The sequence below is a fragment of the Heterodontus francisci genome, chromosome 7 (assembly GCF_036365525.1).
Source record: "Heterodontus francisci isolate sHetFra1 chromosome 7, sHetFra1.hap1, whole genome shotgun sequence".
NCBI lineage: Eukaryota > Metazoa > Chordata > Chondrichthyes > Heterodontiformes > Heterodontidae > Heterodontus > Heterodontus francisci.
Genome location: NC_090377.1, coordinates 69,525,121 through 69,542,564, shown reverse-complemented (window position 1 = coordinate 69,542,564; position 17,444 = coordinate 69,525,121). Strand labels below are relative to the sequence as shown.

The following is a 17,444-nucleotide window of genomic DNA, read 5'->3' as shown; positions in this document are numbered from 1 at the left end:
TTTAATCTAATGCTATCCTTAACTTCCTGAATGAGCCACGGATAGGTCTTTCTTGCTGAGCTTTTGTTTTTCCATGGAATGTATTTTTGTTGAACATTTTGAAGGCTTCTTTAAAGGTTTCCCACTGTTCGTTTATTGCCACCCTTTTAGACTATTTACCCAATTTACCTTAGCCAGTTCACCCCTCATACCTATGCATTTGGCTTTGTTTAAGTTTAAGATTCTTGTTTGTGATAAGAGTATGTCACTTGCAAACTTAACATGGAATTCAATGGTATTATGATCACTATTTCCCAGTGGATCTTTTACTATGACATTGCTAATTAACCCTGCTTCATTACACAATACTAGATCTAATATAGTTTTATCCCTAATCAGTTCCACAATGTATTGCTCCAAGTAACTATTCCGAAAACATTCTACAAACTCATCTTCTTGCCAATTTCATTGTCCCAGTCTATATGAAGATTGAAGTCTTCCACAATTATTGCAATGCCTTTTTACAAGCTCCAATAATTTCTTGTTTAATGCTCTGTCCAATGGTATAACTACTGTAAGGGGGCCTATAAACTACTCCCACCAGTGTTTTCTGATTCTTGCTATTCCTAATTTCCACCCATACTGATTCTACTTCATAATCTTTTGAGGCCAGATCCTTTCTCACTAATGTCCTTATGCCATCCATTACTATCAGGGCTACCCCTCCTCCTTTGCCATTCTGTCTATCTTTCCGAAATATTGTGTACCGTGGAATATTTATTTCCCAACCTTGATCACATGTAACCATGTCTCTGTTATGGTGATTGGATCAAAATCATTTACCTCTATTTTTGCCACTAGTTCATCTATCTTATTACAGATGCTTCGTGTATTCAGATTAAGAAACTTTAGTTTCATTTTTTTAACTTCTATTCCCTGCAAAGACCTTATTCGCTAATGTACAATTTTTGTTAAACTCTCTGTCCCTTTCCGTCCCATTCTGCTTATCTTTACCCACAACATTATACTGTGAAACTGCCTTGACCTTTCTCTTTGGATTTCTAAATCACCCCTCACCCGAACCCTCCCCCCACCTCTGTTAGTTCAAAACCTGTAGCCTTATTTGCTGGTGCACTCTTAAGTTTGTATGCTCTGTTCCTTCCTGTCACACACTCAAGTACTTACATTCCTCTGGGTTTCCTGGCTGCCACCTTAGACCAAATCCAGACGTGCTGAACTTTGGTGTGCTGCTTAATGCTGAAGTTACCTTCTTTCCCCATATCTGATCCATTTCTAAATCCACTTTTATCTCCAAAACATTACCCACTTTCACTCCTACCTCTCCCCCCTTTTACTGAAATCTTAATCACTTTGAGGCTTGAATATCCAATGCTCTCCTTGCCAAACTCCACCTTTAATAAAACATAACTCACTCACAGTGTCGCAGACCTCCACAGGGCTCCCTACACCAAGTCCCACACTTGTATTACCCCATCCTTGCCAAGATCCACTAACTCTCCAAGCCCCAGTAAAAGTCCCAGTGATCCCTTTCAGTAAGGTATCCCTGCATGCACCCGTTGTTTCTCCTATTTTGATTGAAAAAAATAATGAACTAGCATTTATAGCTTCTTTCAATACTTTAAGACATCCAACGTGCTTTCCTGCCAATGAAATGCTTTTGTTATCATGTAGGGACACTAAGGCTGACTGCTTACTCCCTACTCCATCTGTTCTACTAATGGGAGCTTCTCTTTCAGCATTATGCCCTTGCCTTCTGAAATAACCTCTCTAAATCCCTCCATCTTGCTACCCCCACCCTTGCTGTCCAAAGTCTCTTGTCTTTGATTGGTCTTTCTTGTCCATTCTAATCTTTCTGTTTCCTTTTCTTCCTCCTGCCCTGTGTCCATTTTTTCCCCTCTGCACTGTAAAACTTGCTGGGACATATTTCTATATGAGAGGAGTGCTGTAGATCAGTTGTTCTTAAATATTCTCATTGTGGACCACTTAGGCGGGGAAAAAGACCCCGTGGACCACCTACTGGTCCTACCTTACCCTCTTTTGCTTGGTACCCCAAAAAAACTCATCAGAATTAACAGGAAGAATGGCGTTGCTTTTGATGAGATACCAATGAGGTGATGTGTGGTTCCACACTGAAGAGCTTCAGTCTTATGTTGGGCTCCATGTTCAGCTGATTCCTCTTTGTTTTCAGCCCCATAAGTGTTGAAAATCCGATCTCGCGTTTGTGTGTTATAAGAGTAACATAAATCTTGCTTATAAAGCTACATCATTATTGCTCGCGCTTATGTCGACTCATGCTGTGCCCACGGAACTCGGTCTGGTCGTGTGACACAAGCGAATGGTGGGGATGAGGGTTCTGGTTGTTCGCTTGTATGGCCTCAGCCGTGGTGCTATGCGTCAGTGACTTGCATTTTAGACGAGCCCCAGACCACCGGGAGGACCCCCACAGACCACCAATCGTCCACGGACCACACTTTGAGACCTACTGCTGTAGATAGGTAAGTTCTTGGTTCATTGGTGAATTTGTCCTCACTTAGTAAGCACGTCAATTCCATTTGACAATCTGATTCAAGCTCTTCACCTGGGACGAGTATTATACTATCCACTTTGCTTATAATATACAAAATATTTGGCTCTGCTGAAGCATTATTGATGGTAATGGAATACTTGTGTAATTTATCACCACTGTTCTTGATTCTTGCACACTGGATTATCAAAAAGGATTTAAAGTTCACCATGGCTAATTAGTTAATAGTTAATAGTTTTCCTATACATTTCATACAGGGTACAGTGGGATTTGAAAGCCAAATTAACAAGTGCTTGGACCTGGCAATGTACCTCTATACCAAGATTAGAAAGAGAGATGGATATCAAATGGTATTTGATGCAGAGGTAAGTGTATTGATATTCATTTGCTTTCCTTCCTTTCCTTTGTAGACTGTCATTTGCTGAGTCCTTCTTCCCCACTTTCTTTAATGCAATAATAGGTAGTTACTCTTATTTCCCACACCCTCTGTTCTACCAACTGTGGCTGCTTTTTCAGTCCCTCCCATGTCAGCATTTGGGGTCAATGGCGTGTGACCTCAATGCAAGCAGGAATCCCTTCAACTTCAGTTTAATAGTCCTGTTGGAATCCTAGGTCCTTTGTATTTATACTGATATATTCACAGTTTTTCATCAGCAAATATTAAAGTGAGTTTTTTTTCAGCTTACCATTGTCCATTTCTCTCATAGCCGGAGCACACCAATGTTTGCTTCTGGTACATTCCACCAAGTTTCCGAGATATGCCAGATTGTGAGGAGAGAAAGGAAAAACTTGGCAAGGTAAAATTACAAAATTTTTGTAAACCTGTAAGACTTGATGTGTAAAAAAAATTTGTTTTAGCAACAATTCTTTAAAAGTCACTTTTAGTTATCACATATATACCTGTTTGTCAAGTTAATTCACATCTTTGTGGTGTTAAACGTGGTATGCATGCTGTAACACTGAATAAAAATCCTTGTACTGTCTCATACCATGCATGTCTTGAGGTAGTTGGGCTGACAATGAATCCTCGTTTGTCTTTAATAGACTCTGCAGTGGTAATGGCCAGCAGTTTGACATTCTGCCAGTTTAAAGAAAATATCAAAAACTAACCAACAGCCTGATGATTGGTGTAGTTAAGGGTTTGCACTGAAGAGGCAGTGGGATATGGACAGCTGATAGCTTGAGTCATAGGTTTGCCCAACATTAATCACTTTTACTGTAGGGAGAAGACCATAAAGTTTCAATAAAAGTGTAGATTATGGCAGTGTTGAATTTAGAACTGAACAGAGAAGGTTAAGATGAGATTTAATAGAGGTGTTCAAAATCATGACTGCTTTTGATAGAATCACTAAGAAGAAACTATTTCCAGTGACGCAAGGGTCAGTAACCAGGGTAGACAGATTTAAGGTGATTGGCAAAAGAACCAGAGGCATCAGGAGGAAACATGTTTTGCATAGTGAGTTGTTGTGACCTGGAATGCATTGCCTGAGTGAGTGTTGGAAACAGATATTAACATTCAAAAGAGAATTGTATAAATACTTGATGGGAAAAAATTACATTTGAGTGGCGCAGTGGTTAGCACCGCAGCCTCACAGTTCTAGCGACCTGGGTTCAGTTCTGGGTACTGTCTGTGCAGAGTTTGCAAGTTCTCCCTGTGACCGCGTGGGTTTCTGCTGGGTGCTCCAGTTTCCTCCCACAGCCAAAGACTTGCAGGCTGTTAGGTAAATTGGCCGTTGTAAATTGCCCCTAGTGTAGGTAGGTGGTAGGAGAATGGTGGGGATGTGGTAGGGAATATGGGATTAATGTAGGATTAGTATAAATGGGTGGTTGTTGGTCGGCACAAACTCGGTGGGCCAAAGGGCCTGTTTCAGTGCTGTATCTCTAAATAAAAATAAATTGCTACAAGAAGAGCAGTGAAGTGGGATTAATTGGATAGTTCTACCAAAGAAACGGCACGGGCATGTTGGACTGAATGGGCTCCTTCTGTGTTGTACCATTCCATGGTGGCAGGAGTGCTATTTATTTTCTAAGGGGATTGGAGGGGAGTGTTCTGAAAAGTTTTGATAATTTTGTACATTTTCCAACATTACGTAGGCAACTGTAATTGGCCATTTAAGCTAAAAGTAATGTATCCTGGAAAGTTTAGAGATCTTTTCAATATGAAAATGAAAGGAACTGGTGTGGATTTCAATGTCAAAATAAATGGATTATCATCATCCATTAAAATAATGGACAGAGATTTGTCAAAGGAAATTATCGTCAACAATAATTTTTATTGCTCTTTTGAATCTATCAGAAAGGATTATATTTTTCAGTTTGAAACAAAACAATTATCACACACTATGAAGGCTTAAAATCAGCAAAGTGCACAAAAGGTAGCTTCCAGGAACCATCACAGGGATCTGAATTTTGTGCTATCAGATGCATCTGATTAATTACCTCGTCTCAGGGCAGCTATTACACTTGTATTAGTTATTAATGTTAATCCTCATATTTCCTCATGGATGCTGACTACTTTAATATAGCTTGCATGGGCTCTTTACCCAGTTTCTCCATGATAACAAAGGGACTTTAACTATGTATATAAACAAACATAAAACAGCTGTTACAGAACATAATGAGGCATACGGGCTCACACACAGACAAGCCAAAAGTCCGTAATACAATACAGCAGTCTTCAGCAGTAAAATCCTATTCCTGGGAATCTCACTGTAAGTTGTTTAAAATTAAGTAAAGCTCATCACCATTCCTATCCCATTCTTTGAGGGAAATTTTAACAAGCTCCAGGATGAGTAGAGTATGGGATTAAATTCATAAAAATAGGAAACCCGACTGCAACACGCCATGAGCATACCCACTCCTGGTTTAACTGGGCGGGTTGGGGGGGGTTGGTGAGTAACCCGCTCTTGAGGGGAAGGTCAGTAGTTTAAATATGTTAATAAGCCTGCATTCTCCCGTGATCTGATCCTCTGCAATCTGACCACCCCATGAAATCTGACAACCCCATCATGTGATCTGACCCCCCTTCCCCTCCCCAACCCCATGCGATCTGATCTGACTCTCCTGTGATCCAGAAAATAAGGTCAGAGTAGGGGAAAATGGTAAAAAGATGGAATGAAAGACTCTTTATCTGAATGCGCACATGGATGTTGGCACAAATAGAAATAAATGAGTATGATATGATAGCCATTGCAGAAAGGTGGTTGTAAGGTGACCAAGACTGGGAACTAAATATTCAAGGGTATTTTACATTTCAGGAGGATTCGAGGAAAGGAAAAGGAGATGGGATAGCTCTGTTAACAAAGAATGAAATCAGTACAGTAGTGAAAAATGATCTTGGTTCAGAAGATCAAGATGTAGAATCAGTTTGGGTGGTGATAAGAAATAGCAAAGGAAAGAAGTTATTGGTGGGAGTAGTTTATAGGCCCCCTAACAGTAGCTACATTGTTATTCAGAATATAAATCAAGAAATAATGGGGGCTTGCAAAAATGATACTGCAATAATTGTCAGTGATTTTAATCTTCATATTGATTGGACGAATCAAATTAGCAAAGGTAGCCGTAGGATGAGTTCATAGAGTGTATGGGGACAGTTTCTTAGAACTATACATTATGGAACCAACAGGGAGCTTAGACCTGGTAATGTGTAATGAGACAGGTAAATTAATGACCTCATCATAAATGATCCTCCAGGCAAGAGTGATCATAACATGATAGAATTTTACATTCAGTTTGAGGGTCTAAAACTAGTGCCTTTAACTTAAATAAAGGCAATTATAAGGGTTTGAAGACAGAGTTGGCTAAAGTGGACAGAGAAAATACATTAAAAGGTAATGTGGTAGATTAGCAGTGGCAGACATTCAAAGAGATATTTCATAACTCTCAACAAAGATATATTCCATTGAAAACGAAGGACTATGAGAAGGTTGCACTGTCTGTGGCTAACTAAGGAAGTCAAGGATGGTATCAAATTGAAAGAAAAGGCATACAATACTGCAAAGATTAGAGGTAGGTCCGAATGAGCAATTCACTTAGTGCCATTCCCCCGCCTTCTCCCTGTAACCCTGTACATTCTTCCTTTTCAGATAACAGTCTAAATCCCTTTTGAATGCTTCAATTGAACCTGCCTCCACCACAACCTCAGGCAGTGTATTCACATGTTAATCACATGCTGCATGAAAAAAATTCTCCTCGTCGCTTTTGCTTCTGTTACCAATTACTTTAAATCTGTGCCCTCTCGTTCTTGATGGGAACAGTTTCTCCCTATCTACTCTGCCCAGACCCCTCATGATCTTGAATACCTCTATCAAGTCTTCTCTCAGCCTTCTTTTCTCCAATAAAAACAGTCCTAACTTCACCAATCTATCTTCATAACTGAAAACATAACATAAACGGTTACTACACAAGATAAGAGCTCATGGTGTTGCTGGTAATATATAAACATAGATACAGGATTGGCTAACTAACAGGAAACAGAAAGTTGGGAAAATGGGGCATTTTCAGGTTGGCAAACTGTAACCAATGGAATGCCACAGGGATCAAGGCTGGGGCCTCATCTATTTAGGCTCTATATTAATGAATTAGATGAAGGGACCGAGTGTATTGTAGCCCGATTTGCTGATGATATAGAGATAGGTGGGAAAGCAATTTGTGAGGAGGACACAAAGGGCTGGATTTTATCCATCCAGTAGGAGCAGGAGTGAAAGTGTGGGGAGCTGAAAAATTGGGAGGGGTGGTGCTCGCCTGGAAACCAGAAGTTGTGACATTGGTTCCGGATTTTGTGAGCGGCGGGAAAGTTCCAACCATACGACTCAGTGGGCCTGCAATTATAATTTTCTTTTTTTTTTTTTCTTTTTGGGCCTCCTTATCTCGAGAGACAATGGATACGCGCCTGGAGGTGGTCAGTGGTTTGTGAAGCAGCGCCTGGAGTGGCTATAAAGGCCAATTCTGGAGTGACAGGCTCTTCCACAGGTGCTGCAGAGAAATTTGTTTGTTGGGGCTGTTGCACAGTTGGCTCTCCCCTTGCGCCTCTGTCTTTTTTCCTGCCAACTACTAAGTCTCTTCGACTCGCCACAATTTAGCCCTGTCTTTATGGCTGCCCGCCAGCTCTGGCGAATGCTGGCAACTGACTCCCACGACTTGTGATCAATGTCACACGATTTCATGTCACGTTTGCAGACGTCTTTATAACGGAGACATGGACGGCCGGTGGGTCTGATACCAGTGGCGAGCTCGCTGTACAATGTGTCTTTGGGGATGCTGAAAAGGTATTTAGCATATATCTGCATTGGCCTAACTCAGATTTAATGGGGGGAGGGGGGGTGGGCGTTCCTATTTAATGAATGGCGCACGGTGTTTACATGCCTTCAGATCGTGAGGCCTCAGTGCCACCATGGGAAGGCATCATGGGGAATGTTGCATGACTCCAGGAAGGGGGAGGGGGGGCATTGCAAAACAGTGGCGCAGCCCTCACGGCAAGGGTGGGCACAGATGGGCATTAGCCCGTGATCAGTGAGGTGTGGCAAGGGAAGCCTCCAAAGGCAAGCTCATCTATCCAGGGACAGTGCACAGGAAGGGGAGAAACCAGCTGGAATGGGGCTCATGCACCTATTCTTTGTGGATCCCCGCGCTGCGCGGCAGAGACTCACAGGAAGGCAGGGTCAGGTGATGGCTGGGCAAGCTGGTGAAGATCGACCAAGGGAGCGACAGCAGTTGACCATGCCAAGAAGGGCCTATCCATGGCAGACAGTGTACTGTACTCACCTCAGTTACCTCAAGATGTCCGAGTAGCAGTGTCAGCGAAGACTGCAGCTATCTAGGGAGGCTGTCACTGACAGGCACCATGCTGCAGGATGAGCTGCAACCCATGGGCTTTGGTGGACATCCTGTGCCTGTGGGCCTGAAGCTCACCATGGCATTGACCTTTTATACCTGCAGATCTTTCCAACGATCCACTGGGGACTTGTGTGGGCTGTCCCAGGCAGTGGCAACCGCTGCATCAATGTCCTGTTCAAGAGGGCCAGTGACTATGTGGGTACCAAACCAACCTCAACATTCAGGCAGAGAAAGCCATCAGACTCGGGGCCATCGCTGGATTTCCACAGGTGCAAGATGTCATCGATTACACACATATGGCCATCAAGGCTCCCATGGAGCAGCCAATGGCCTTCATCAACAGGAAGAGCTTCCATTCCATCAACTTTCAACTGGTCTGCGAGCAGTTTCCTGCAGGTTTGGACCCACTTCCTGGGAAGCAGCCATGATACCTACATACATGAACAGTCCCACGTGCCACAGCTTTTCCGGCCCCCCTGCTCGCCTTCAGGGACAGATGCCCGGGGACAAGGGCTACCCATTGAAGGCATGGCAACTCATGCCTGTGCAGAACCCTTGCACTGCAGCAGAGGAGAGGTACAACACCTGCCTTAGGTCAACCTGAGCGGGCCATTGGGCTGCTGAAGTTGAGATTCTGGGCCTGGATCAATCCTGTGGAGCCCTGCAGTATGCTGCAGCCAGAGTCTCGCATATTATGGTGGTCTGCTGTGGGCTGCATATTCTAGCACTGCAGATGAGGAAGCTTTGCATCAAGAGGACATGATTGACCACCAGTTCTCATCTGATGAGGAGGATGTTGAGGATGCTGAGCAAGCAGTACGGGATGGTGAAGCCCCTGTACCGGAAGCAAGGGCCATTGAGAAACGCACAAGGGAGGCTTGGACAATCTCATATATACCCGGCTTCTACCACTGTGATGCCCATTCCAAGGAACTCAATACACACTGACCTCATTGTATTCTGCTTATTGCCTCTTTCCTATTTCACTCCCACGCTTTGCATTCAGGCTCATCAGGTGCATGCACAAAGCTGAGAAGGTGATCATACGCAGCCTGCCCCTACATTGGCAGTCCATTGAGGGAGCACACATGATCTTGGCATCTGACAAGGCAGCATGGAAAACATGAGAGATTCTCAGCAACGAAAGTGATATCCATTAATTGAAACATTTACAATACTCAATAACAAGACCAAATTGCACATACCCATGAAACCCCAAGTGTGTCTAGGTGCTCTTCCTCACGCGCTTCTGTGTGCTTCTACGAAGTGCTCCACGTGTGCTGGCAGCTGAGGTGGAGGCAGGCTGCTGAACGCACTGCCCCTGGGATGACTTTGGCGGGCATCGTCTGGCTGCCTGAGGCCTGGCGGGCCCTGGCTGCCTATGGGTTTACTGCACAGGTGCAGGTGCCTCCTCAGTCATTGCAGCTACTGGGGCTGGGGTCACTGGCGGGGGTGGGGGGTGTTGCTGTGGAGCCACTGTCTACACTCGGAGCACCTGGAGTGGAGCGTCCAGAGCAGAGCCCCCAGATGTGGAGATCAGCCTCTTCTCCTTCCTTTCAAGGCTCACTTCAACCTCCCTGCTGACCATAGATGGACGAGGACCTGGAGAAGACACTGGGTGCCTCGTCCCCCTCGTGCCTCTTGTTTTGCCACTGTTGCATTGATCTCATGGCCAAGGCGAGGGTGTGTAGGTCTGCGCATATCTCCTCGATCTGGCTCACCAGGAGGATCACCAACCTCTCGATGGAGGAAACCATGCACTCGCATGCCTGAGACATGGCAGCACTCATGACATGGATGGACTCCTCCATCATCTGTGCATGACTGTGCATTGCCTCTGGCAGCTCTGCCAAATGCTCCCTTACCACTCTCTGTAACTTCAGCATGTTCTGTGCTGCCGACACCAGAGGCTCGTCAGCAGCTGGGGGCTCAGCATGGGCCAGGCCTCCCACAGTCCTCTGACTGTCAGTGGCCTCACCTGTCATGGCCTCTGTCAGCTGCTTGGGGGCCTGTGTGGTGCTCTCACCCGCTTGTGATCTTGCATCTAAGCCTGAGCGCATACCCACCGAGATGAGAGTTTCTGCTCCAGTGGAAGGTGCAGGCGAACGGTATGACAATACACCCTCTGGGGATTCTTCCTCCTCATCCTCAGAAGACAATGGGATTCCAGCAGCACCAACAGACGATCTTCCCTCCAAGGTGCCACGACCTTCCGTGAGCAGAGTGGAGAGGAGTGGAGCAGACCTGTGGGGAGAATGCTGAGAGTGGAGCCTATAAATCGAACCCGAAGATCGAAGCCTGGTCTCTTACCTTCTGGGAGTGGAGCGGAGAGGAGTGGAGCGGGGCGGACCTGTGGTGAGAACGCCGAGAGCAGAGCCTATACCTTGAACCCGAGGATCGAGGCCCAGTCTCTTACCTTCTGGGAGCGGAGAGGAGCAAAGTGGACCAGTGGGGAGAACGCCGAGAGCGGAGCCTATAAATCGAACCCGAGGATCGAGGCCCAGTCTCTTACCTTCCGGGAGCGGAGTGGAGAGGAGCAAAGTGGACCTGTGGGGAGAACGCTGAGAGCGGAGCCTATAAATTGAACCCAAGGATTGAGGTCCAATCTCTTACCTTCCGGGAGAGCAGTCCAGACACGCCAGAGTTTGAAAAAAAAAGTCAACAGCGACATCACAGGAAAGCTGCAATGTGATTGGTTGGTGAGTAACTGCTGTTAGGGAATAGCTCTAAATAGCTGGCTTAGTAACTAAGAAAAGAAAGGTCTACAGTTTATTTTCATATATAGTAAGTAGTGTTTTTTAGGGAGTTCTGTAGTAACGAGGACCAGGGAAGAAGGGCCCCAGAGTAATTGATATTATTTGATATTAAGCATCTTCCAAAAAGTTTAATTTAAAGGGTTAAGTCATGGCAGGAGAGCTCAAAGCGTGGGGTGCTCCTCATGCTCTATGTGGGAAGCTGGGAACAATTCCAGTGCCTGGGACCAGCATGTGTGCAGGAAGTATCTCCAGCTGCAGCTTCTGGAAGCCTGGGTTTCGGAGCTGGAGTGGCTTTCAGAAGGCTTTCGACAATGTCCCACTTAAGAGGTTAGCCTGTAAAATTAAAGCACATGGGATTGGGGGTAGTGTATTGCGTTGGATAGAAAATTGGTTGGCAGACAGGAAACAAAGAAGTAGGAATAAATGGGTCTTTTTCCGAATGGCAGGCAGTGACTAGTGGGGTACCATAGGGATCGGTGCTAGGACCCCAGCTGTTCACAATATATATTAATGATTTAGATGAGGGAACTAAATATAATATCTCCAAATTTGCAGATGACACAAAACTGGGTGGGAGGGTGAGTTGTGAGGAGGATGCAGAGAGGCTTCAGGGTGATTTGGACAAGTTGAGTGAGTGGGCTAATGCATGGCAGATGCAGTATAATGTGGATAAATGTGAGATTATCAACTTTGGTAGCCAAAACAGGAAGTCAGATTATTATCTGAATGGCTATAAACTGAGAGAGGAGAATATGCAACGAGACCTGGCTGTTTTCGTACACCAGTCACTGAAGGTAAGCATGCAAGTGCAACACGCGGTAAAAAGGGCAAATGGTATGTTGGCCTTCATAGCGAGAGGATTCGAGTACAGGAACAGGGATGTCTTGCTGCAATTATACAGGGCCTTGGTGAGGCCACACCTGGAATATTGTGTGCAGTTTTGGTCTCCTTATCTAAGGAAGATGTTCTTGCTATAGAGGGAATGCAGCGAAGGTTTACCAGACTGATTCCTGGGTTGGCAGGACTGACATATGAGGAGAGATTGAGTCGGTTAAGATTATATTCGCTGGAGTTCAGAAGAGTGAGGGGGTATCTCATAGAAACCTATAAAATTCTAACAGGACTTGACAGGGTAGATGCAGGAAGGATGTTCCTGATGGTGGGGAGTCCAGAACTAGGTGTCATAGTCTAAGGATACGGGGTAAACCTTTCGGGACTGAGATGAGGAGAAATTTCTTCACCCAGAGAGTGGTGAACCTGTGGAATTCGCTACCACAGAAAGCAGTTGAGGCCAAAACATTGTACGTTTTCAAGAAGGAGTTAGATATAGCTCTTGGGGGGAAAAAGGGAGCAAAGGATATGGGGGGAAAGCAGGAACAGGTTACTGAGTTGGATGATCAGCCATGATCATAATGAATGGCGGAGCAGGCTCAAAGGGCTGAATGGTCTACTCCTGCTCCTATTTTCTATGTTTCTATGACCTGCATGAGAAAATGCAAACATTTAGGAGTTCCGTTGCATGGATCTGCCATACCAACCATGTATGATGTGTTTCTCTAGATGACCATAATGCCTCCTTACTCTCTTAGTGCACATTCCCATCTCTCCGTTACTATGGATCGGCCACCCTGGGAGCCCACTAGTTCCAGGGATCCTTATCTGCCAAAGTCAGTTCTCGGATGTCTGGGATCCCACCTCCAGTTTTTTCCCTTTCTCTTCTGTTGTGGGCCTTTTTCTCCTGTGAGCAGAAAGAGGGACACCGTTAGTCTTCCCACAGAGACCAGCAGGACACTTGTTCTGGTGGTATCCCTTTGACCCCTCGTGGGGGGGCTCCCAAATTCCTCCTTCTCATGTCCACTCTCAAGGGATGTGCAGGGGGAAAGTGACAGAAGGCCTGCTGTTTGGAGATACAACCAATCATGTGACATGATCTGCTGTTGCCTCCGCCCCTTGCCTCCCCTTTGCAGCCACTCCCTGACCATGTCACACTCCCTCCCACCTGGACACATGGAAGCCCCAAAGATAAGATGGGTATGCAGGACTCAGCTTGGCGGAGTGAATGAGGTCATTGACCCTCTTGTGAAACTGGACTCAGTTACGGGGGTTGACCCCACGGCTGCTGGCCTCTCTGTGATCTCCATCCAGGCTTGCTTGGTCAGGCAGGAGGGTCTCTTCCTGCCATCCCTTGGGAAGAGGAGCTCCCGTCTTTCCCTTATAGCCTGGTAGAGAATCCACAGGAAGTCATCGCAGAACTGTGGGGCCACATGGTGTTTTCTGCCTGACATGGTCCCTTTTGGCTTCTGGAGAGCTCCTAGCCTTAGGAAGCCTTGGTCAACAGCTTAGCAGCACAGGGACTCCAGGCAGGGTTATCAGCAGTACAGCAGTACAGCAGCACAGGGACTCCAGGCAGGGTGGTCAGCAGTACAGTAGTACAGCAGTACAGCAGCACAGGGACTCCAGGCAGGGTGGTCAGCAGTACAGTAGTACAGCAGTACAGCAGCACAGGGACTCCAGTCAGGGTGGTCAGCAGTACAGTAGCACAGCAGCACAGGGACTCCAGGCAGGGTGGTCAGCAGTACAGTAGCACAGCAGCACAGGGACTCCAGGCAGGGTGGTCAGCAGTACAGTAGCACAGCAGCAGCAAAGGTAAAGCAGCCTCAAAGGCAACGCAGCAGCAAAGTCAGTCAGTGAAGCAACGGTTTAAGCAGGGCTGGCAGTGTTTTAAATATGGTGCCAGCACCTGTGTTTGTCTCCGCTGACGACACCATTGGCATCTTGCCACCTGCGCCCGTCCACCAATGGGATGGGCCCTGCGCCTCTTGCATCCAAATGAACTGGCTGCACACGTGACGAGCGGCAATGCCACCCTCATCCAATCCCGTTGCTGGAACCTGCGACGGGCTGATAAAATTGAGCTCAAAGAATCTGCAAAGAGATATAGAAAGTTTAAGTCATGGGCAAAAATTTGGCAGATGGAGTATAATCTGGAAAAATGTGAGGTTGTCTACTTTGGTGGGAAAAATAGAAAAGCAGAATATTATTTAAATGAGGATAGACTGCCAAATTCTGGGGTATAGAGGGATCTGGGTGTCCTTGTACATGAATTACAAAAAGTTAGCATGCAGGTACAGCAAGTGGGAAGGCAAATGAAATGTTGGCCTTTCTTGCAAGGGGGATGGCGTATAAAAGTAGGGAAGTCTTGCTACAACAGTACAGGGCATTGGTGAGACTGCACCTAGAGTACTATGTACAGTACTTAAGGGGAAATACTTGCATTGGAAGAAGTTCAGAGAAGGTGCACTAGGATGATTCCTGAGATGAAGGGGTTGTCTTATGAGGAAAGATTGAGTAGGTTGGGCCTATACTTGTTGGCGTTTGGAAGAATTAGAGATGATCTTATTGAAATATAAGATTCGGAGGGCTCTTGACAGGGTAGATGCTGAGAGGATGTTTCCCCTTTTGGGGGGATCTAGAACTAGGGGGATCAGTTTAAAAATAAAGGGTCTCCAATTTAAGACGGAGATGAGGAGGAATATCTTCTCTCAGAAGGTCATTAATCTTTGGCATTCTCTTCCCCTAAGAGCAGTGAAGGGTCATTGAACTCAAGGCTGGGTTAGATAGATTTTTAATTGACAAGGGAATCAAGGATTATGGGGAGCAGGCAGGAAAGTTGAGTTAAGGCCCCGATTAGATCAGCCATGATCTTATTGAATGGCAGAGCAGGCTAGAGGGGCCGAATGGCCTATTCCTGCTACAATTTCTTATTTCTTTTGAACCTCCTGCGTTCCAAACCCCATTACACTCCCATTCCTGTGATCCCAATCCTGCAATCCTACCCCCGGCTCTCCTGCATCTGAACCCCTCATCCTGCGATCTGACCCCACTGTGATCTGACCCCCGTGATCTGGCCCCCTATGATCTAACCCTCCCCATGAAGTGACTCTTTGCAATCTGACTGCCCACAATCTAGATAGATTGGAGAGTTGGGCAGAGAAATGGCAGATGGAGTTCAATCAGGGCAAATGCGAGGTGATGCATTTTGGAAGATCCAATTCAAGAGTGAACTATACAGTAAATGGAAAAGTCCTGGGGAAAATTGATGTACAGAGAGATTTGGGTGTTCAGGTCCATTATTCCCTGAAGGTGGCAACGCAGGACAATAGAGTGGTCAAGAAGGCATACGGCATGCTTTCCTTCATCGGACGGGGTATTGAGTACAAGAGTTGGCAGGTCATGTTACAGTTGTACAGGACTTTGGTTCGGCCACATTTGGAATACTACGTGCAGTTCTGGTCGCCACATTACCAAAAGGATGTAGATGCTTTGGAGAGGGTGCAGAGGAGGTTCACCAGGATGTTGCCTGGTATGGAGGGCGCTAGCTATGAAGAGAGGTGAGTAGATTAGGATTATTTTCATTAGAAAGACAGAGGTTGAGGGGGGACCTGATTGAGGTGTACAAAATCATGAGAGGTATAGACAGGGTGGATAGCAAGAAGCTTTTTCCCCAGAGTGGGGTATTCAATTACTAGGGGTCACGAGTTCCTGGAATGCGTTGCCAGCGGAGGTGGTAGACGCGGGCACGATAGCGTCTTTTAAGATGTATCTAGACAGATACATGAATGGGCAGGAAACAAGGAGATACAGACCCTCAGAAAATAGGCGACATGTTTAGATAGAGGATCTGGATCGGCGCAGGCTTGGAGGGCCGAAGGGCCTGTTCCTGTGCTGTAATTTTCTTTGTTCTTTGTTCTTTGACCCCACTGTGATCTGACCCCCGCGATCTGGCCCCCTATGATCTAACCCTCCCCATGAAGTGACTCTTTGCAATCTGACTGCCCACAATCTGGCTCTCCCATAATCTGACACCTCGCCTGCTGACTCTCCCATGGTCCGAACCTCCTGCATTTCAACCCCCACCACGATCTCATCCCCAGGGTCATACCCCCTGATCTGACCCCCTTGCAATCTGACTCTCCTGCGATCTGAACCTCCACAAGCTCAATCTCCCGCAAATTGACTCCCCATGATCTGACTTTCCTGCGATCTGCCACTTGCTGCAATCTGAGCACCACCCCCCGCAATTTGACCCCTTATGATCTCAACCTCCCCCCAACATGACTGTGATCTGACCCCCCATGATCTGACCCCCTATGATCTAACCCTTCAAACTAAGTGACTCTCTGTGATCCGATCTACCACACTCCAAACCCCTTGCTATCCAATCACCACCATGATCCCATCCCCGTGATCACATCCCCACGATCCAACAACGCCAACTGTGATCTGACCCCAATGATCTGAACTCCCCACGATCTAACTCTCCTGCGATCTGATCCTCCCCCTATGATATAATCCCCCATGATCTGACCACTCTGCAATCTGACCACACTTCATGAACCGACCTCTCCACAATCTGACTGCCTCAATCTGACTGTCTCATGATCTGATGCCCCCACCCCCCGTGATCTGACCATCCCCTGTGATCTGACTTCCCCACAATCTGACCCCTGCATCTCACCCCCCCACCATCTGTTGCCCCCGCCATCTGACCCCTATACTGCCATCTGACGCCCCTGCAATTTGGTTTGATTATGTAGTGCAGAAGAATACTGGATATTAATACCTTTTAACAGAGGTGGCAAAAATGGTTTGCATATCATCATTAATAGAGTTGTTTGAAAGATGAATTAAAACAAAAAAAAACAAATTGGTGGCATTGGCTGCAAATACAACAAAACATTTTTTTTTTTGTGCCTTTTCATTCACCTTTGAAATCATTCAAGAAACATAGGGGGATAGCCTATTTGTAATGCCTTCCTTGAACAATATTCTCCACCAAGAAAAGAATAAAAATTATTGTCTCCTTTTATGCATCAGATTGCACCAAAAATAAAAGCACAGATGATGGAATGTGGTACTACAATGGTTGGATATCAGCCTCAAGGAGATAAAGCTAACTTCTTCCGCATGGTCATCTCAAACCCAGCTGCAACAAAATCTGACATTGACTTCCTCATTGACGAGATAGAACGACTGGGGCAGGATTTGTAATAAGTTACATTGGTTTGGTTTGCCATTACAAAGAATGTTTTTTCCCTGAAACTGGTTATAATGTACAACAAATGTGTTTTGTTTAAAGATCTGTCCAACACATTGCAGTACTGTCAGGCATTCTGTAAACCCATTCTTTAGCCAGTGAGTATTTATTAGAAGTAATTATTTAAGAGATACAAAATCTAAATACATATTGTACTTACAAGTGAGCCTCAGCATGTATGTTCCTTTGAAAGAGCTCAGCAATCTATGAACTGTGAGTACTGTGGACAATG

The 17,444-nt window shown here is 45.7% G+C and overlaps 1 protein-coding gene across 2 annotated transcripts in view; it reads left to right on the top strand.

Moving 5' to 3' along the window:
- The window catches only part of LOC137371725 (glutamate decarboxylase 1), a 66,289-nt gene extending 49,123 nt beyond the window's left edge, over window positions 1–17,166 (top strand). For both annotated transcript variants that reach the window (XM_068034556.1, XM_068034555.1), the window contains exons 14-16: window positions 2,782–2,889; window positions 3,232–3,321; window positions 16,993–17,166. In XM_068034556.1, coding sequence (XP_067890657.1) covers window positions 2,782–2,889; window positions 3,232–3,321; window positions 16,993–17,166 — 372 coding nt within the window. The remainder of the gene's footprint in view (window positions 1–2,781; window positions 2,890–3,231; window positions 3,322–16,992) is intronic.
- The last annotated feature ends 278 nt before the right edge of the window (window positions 17,167–17,444 follow it).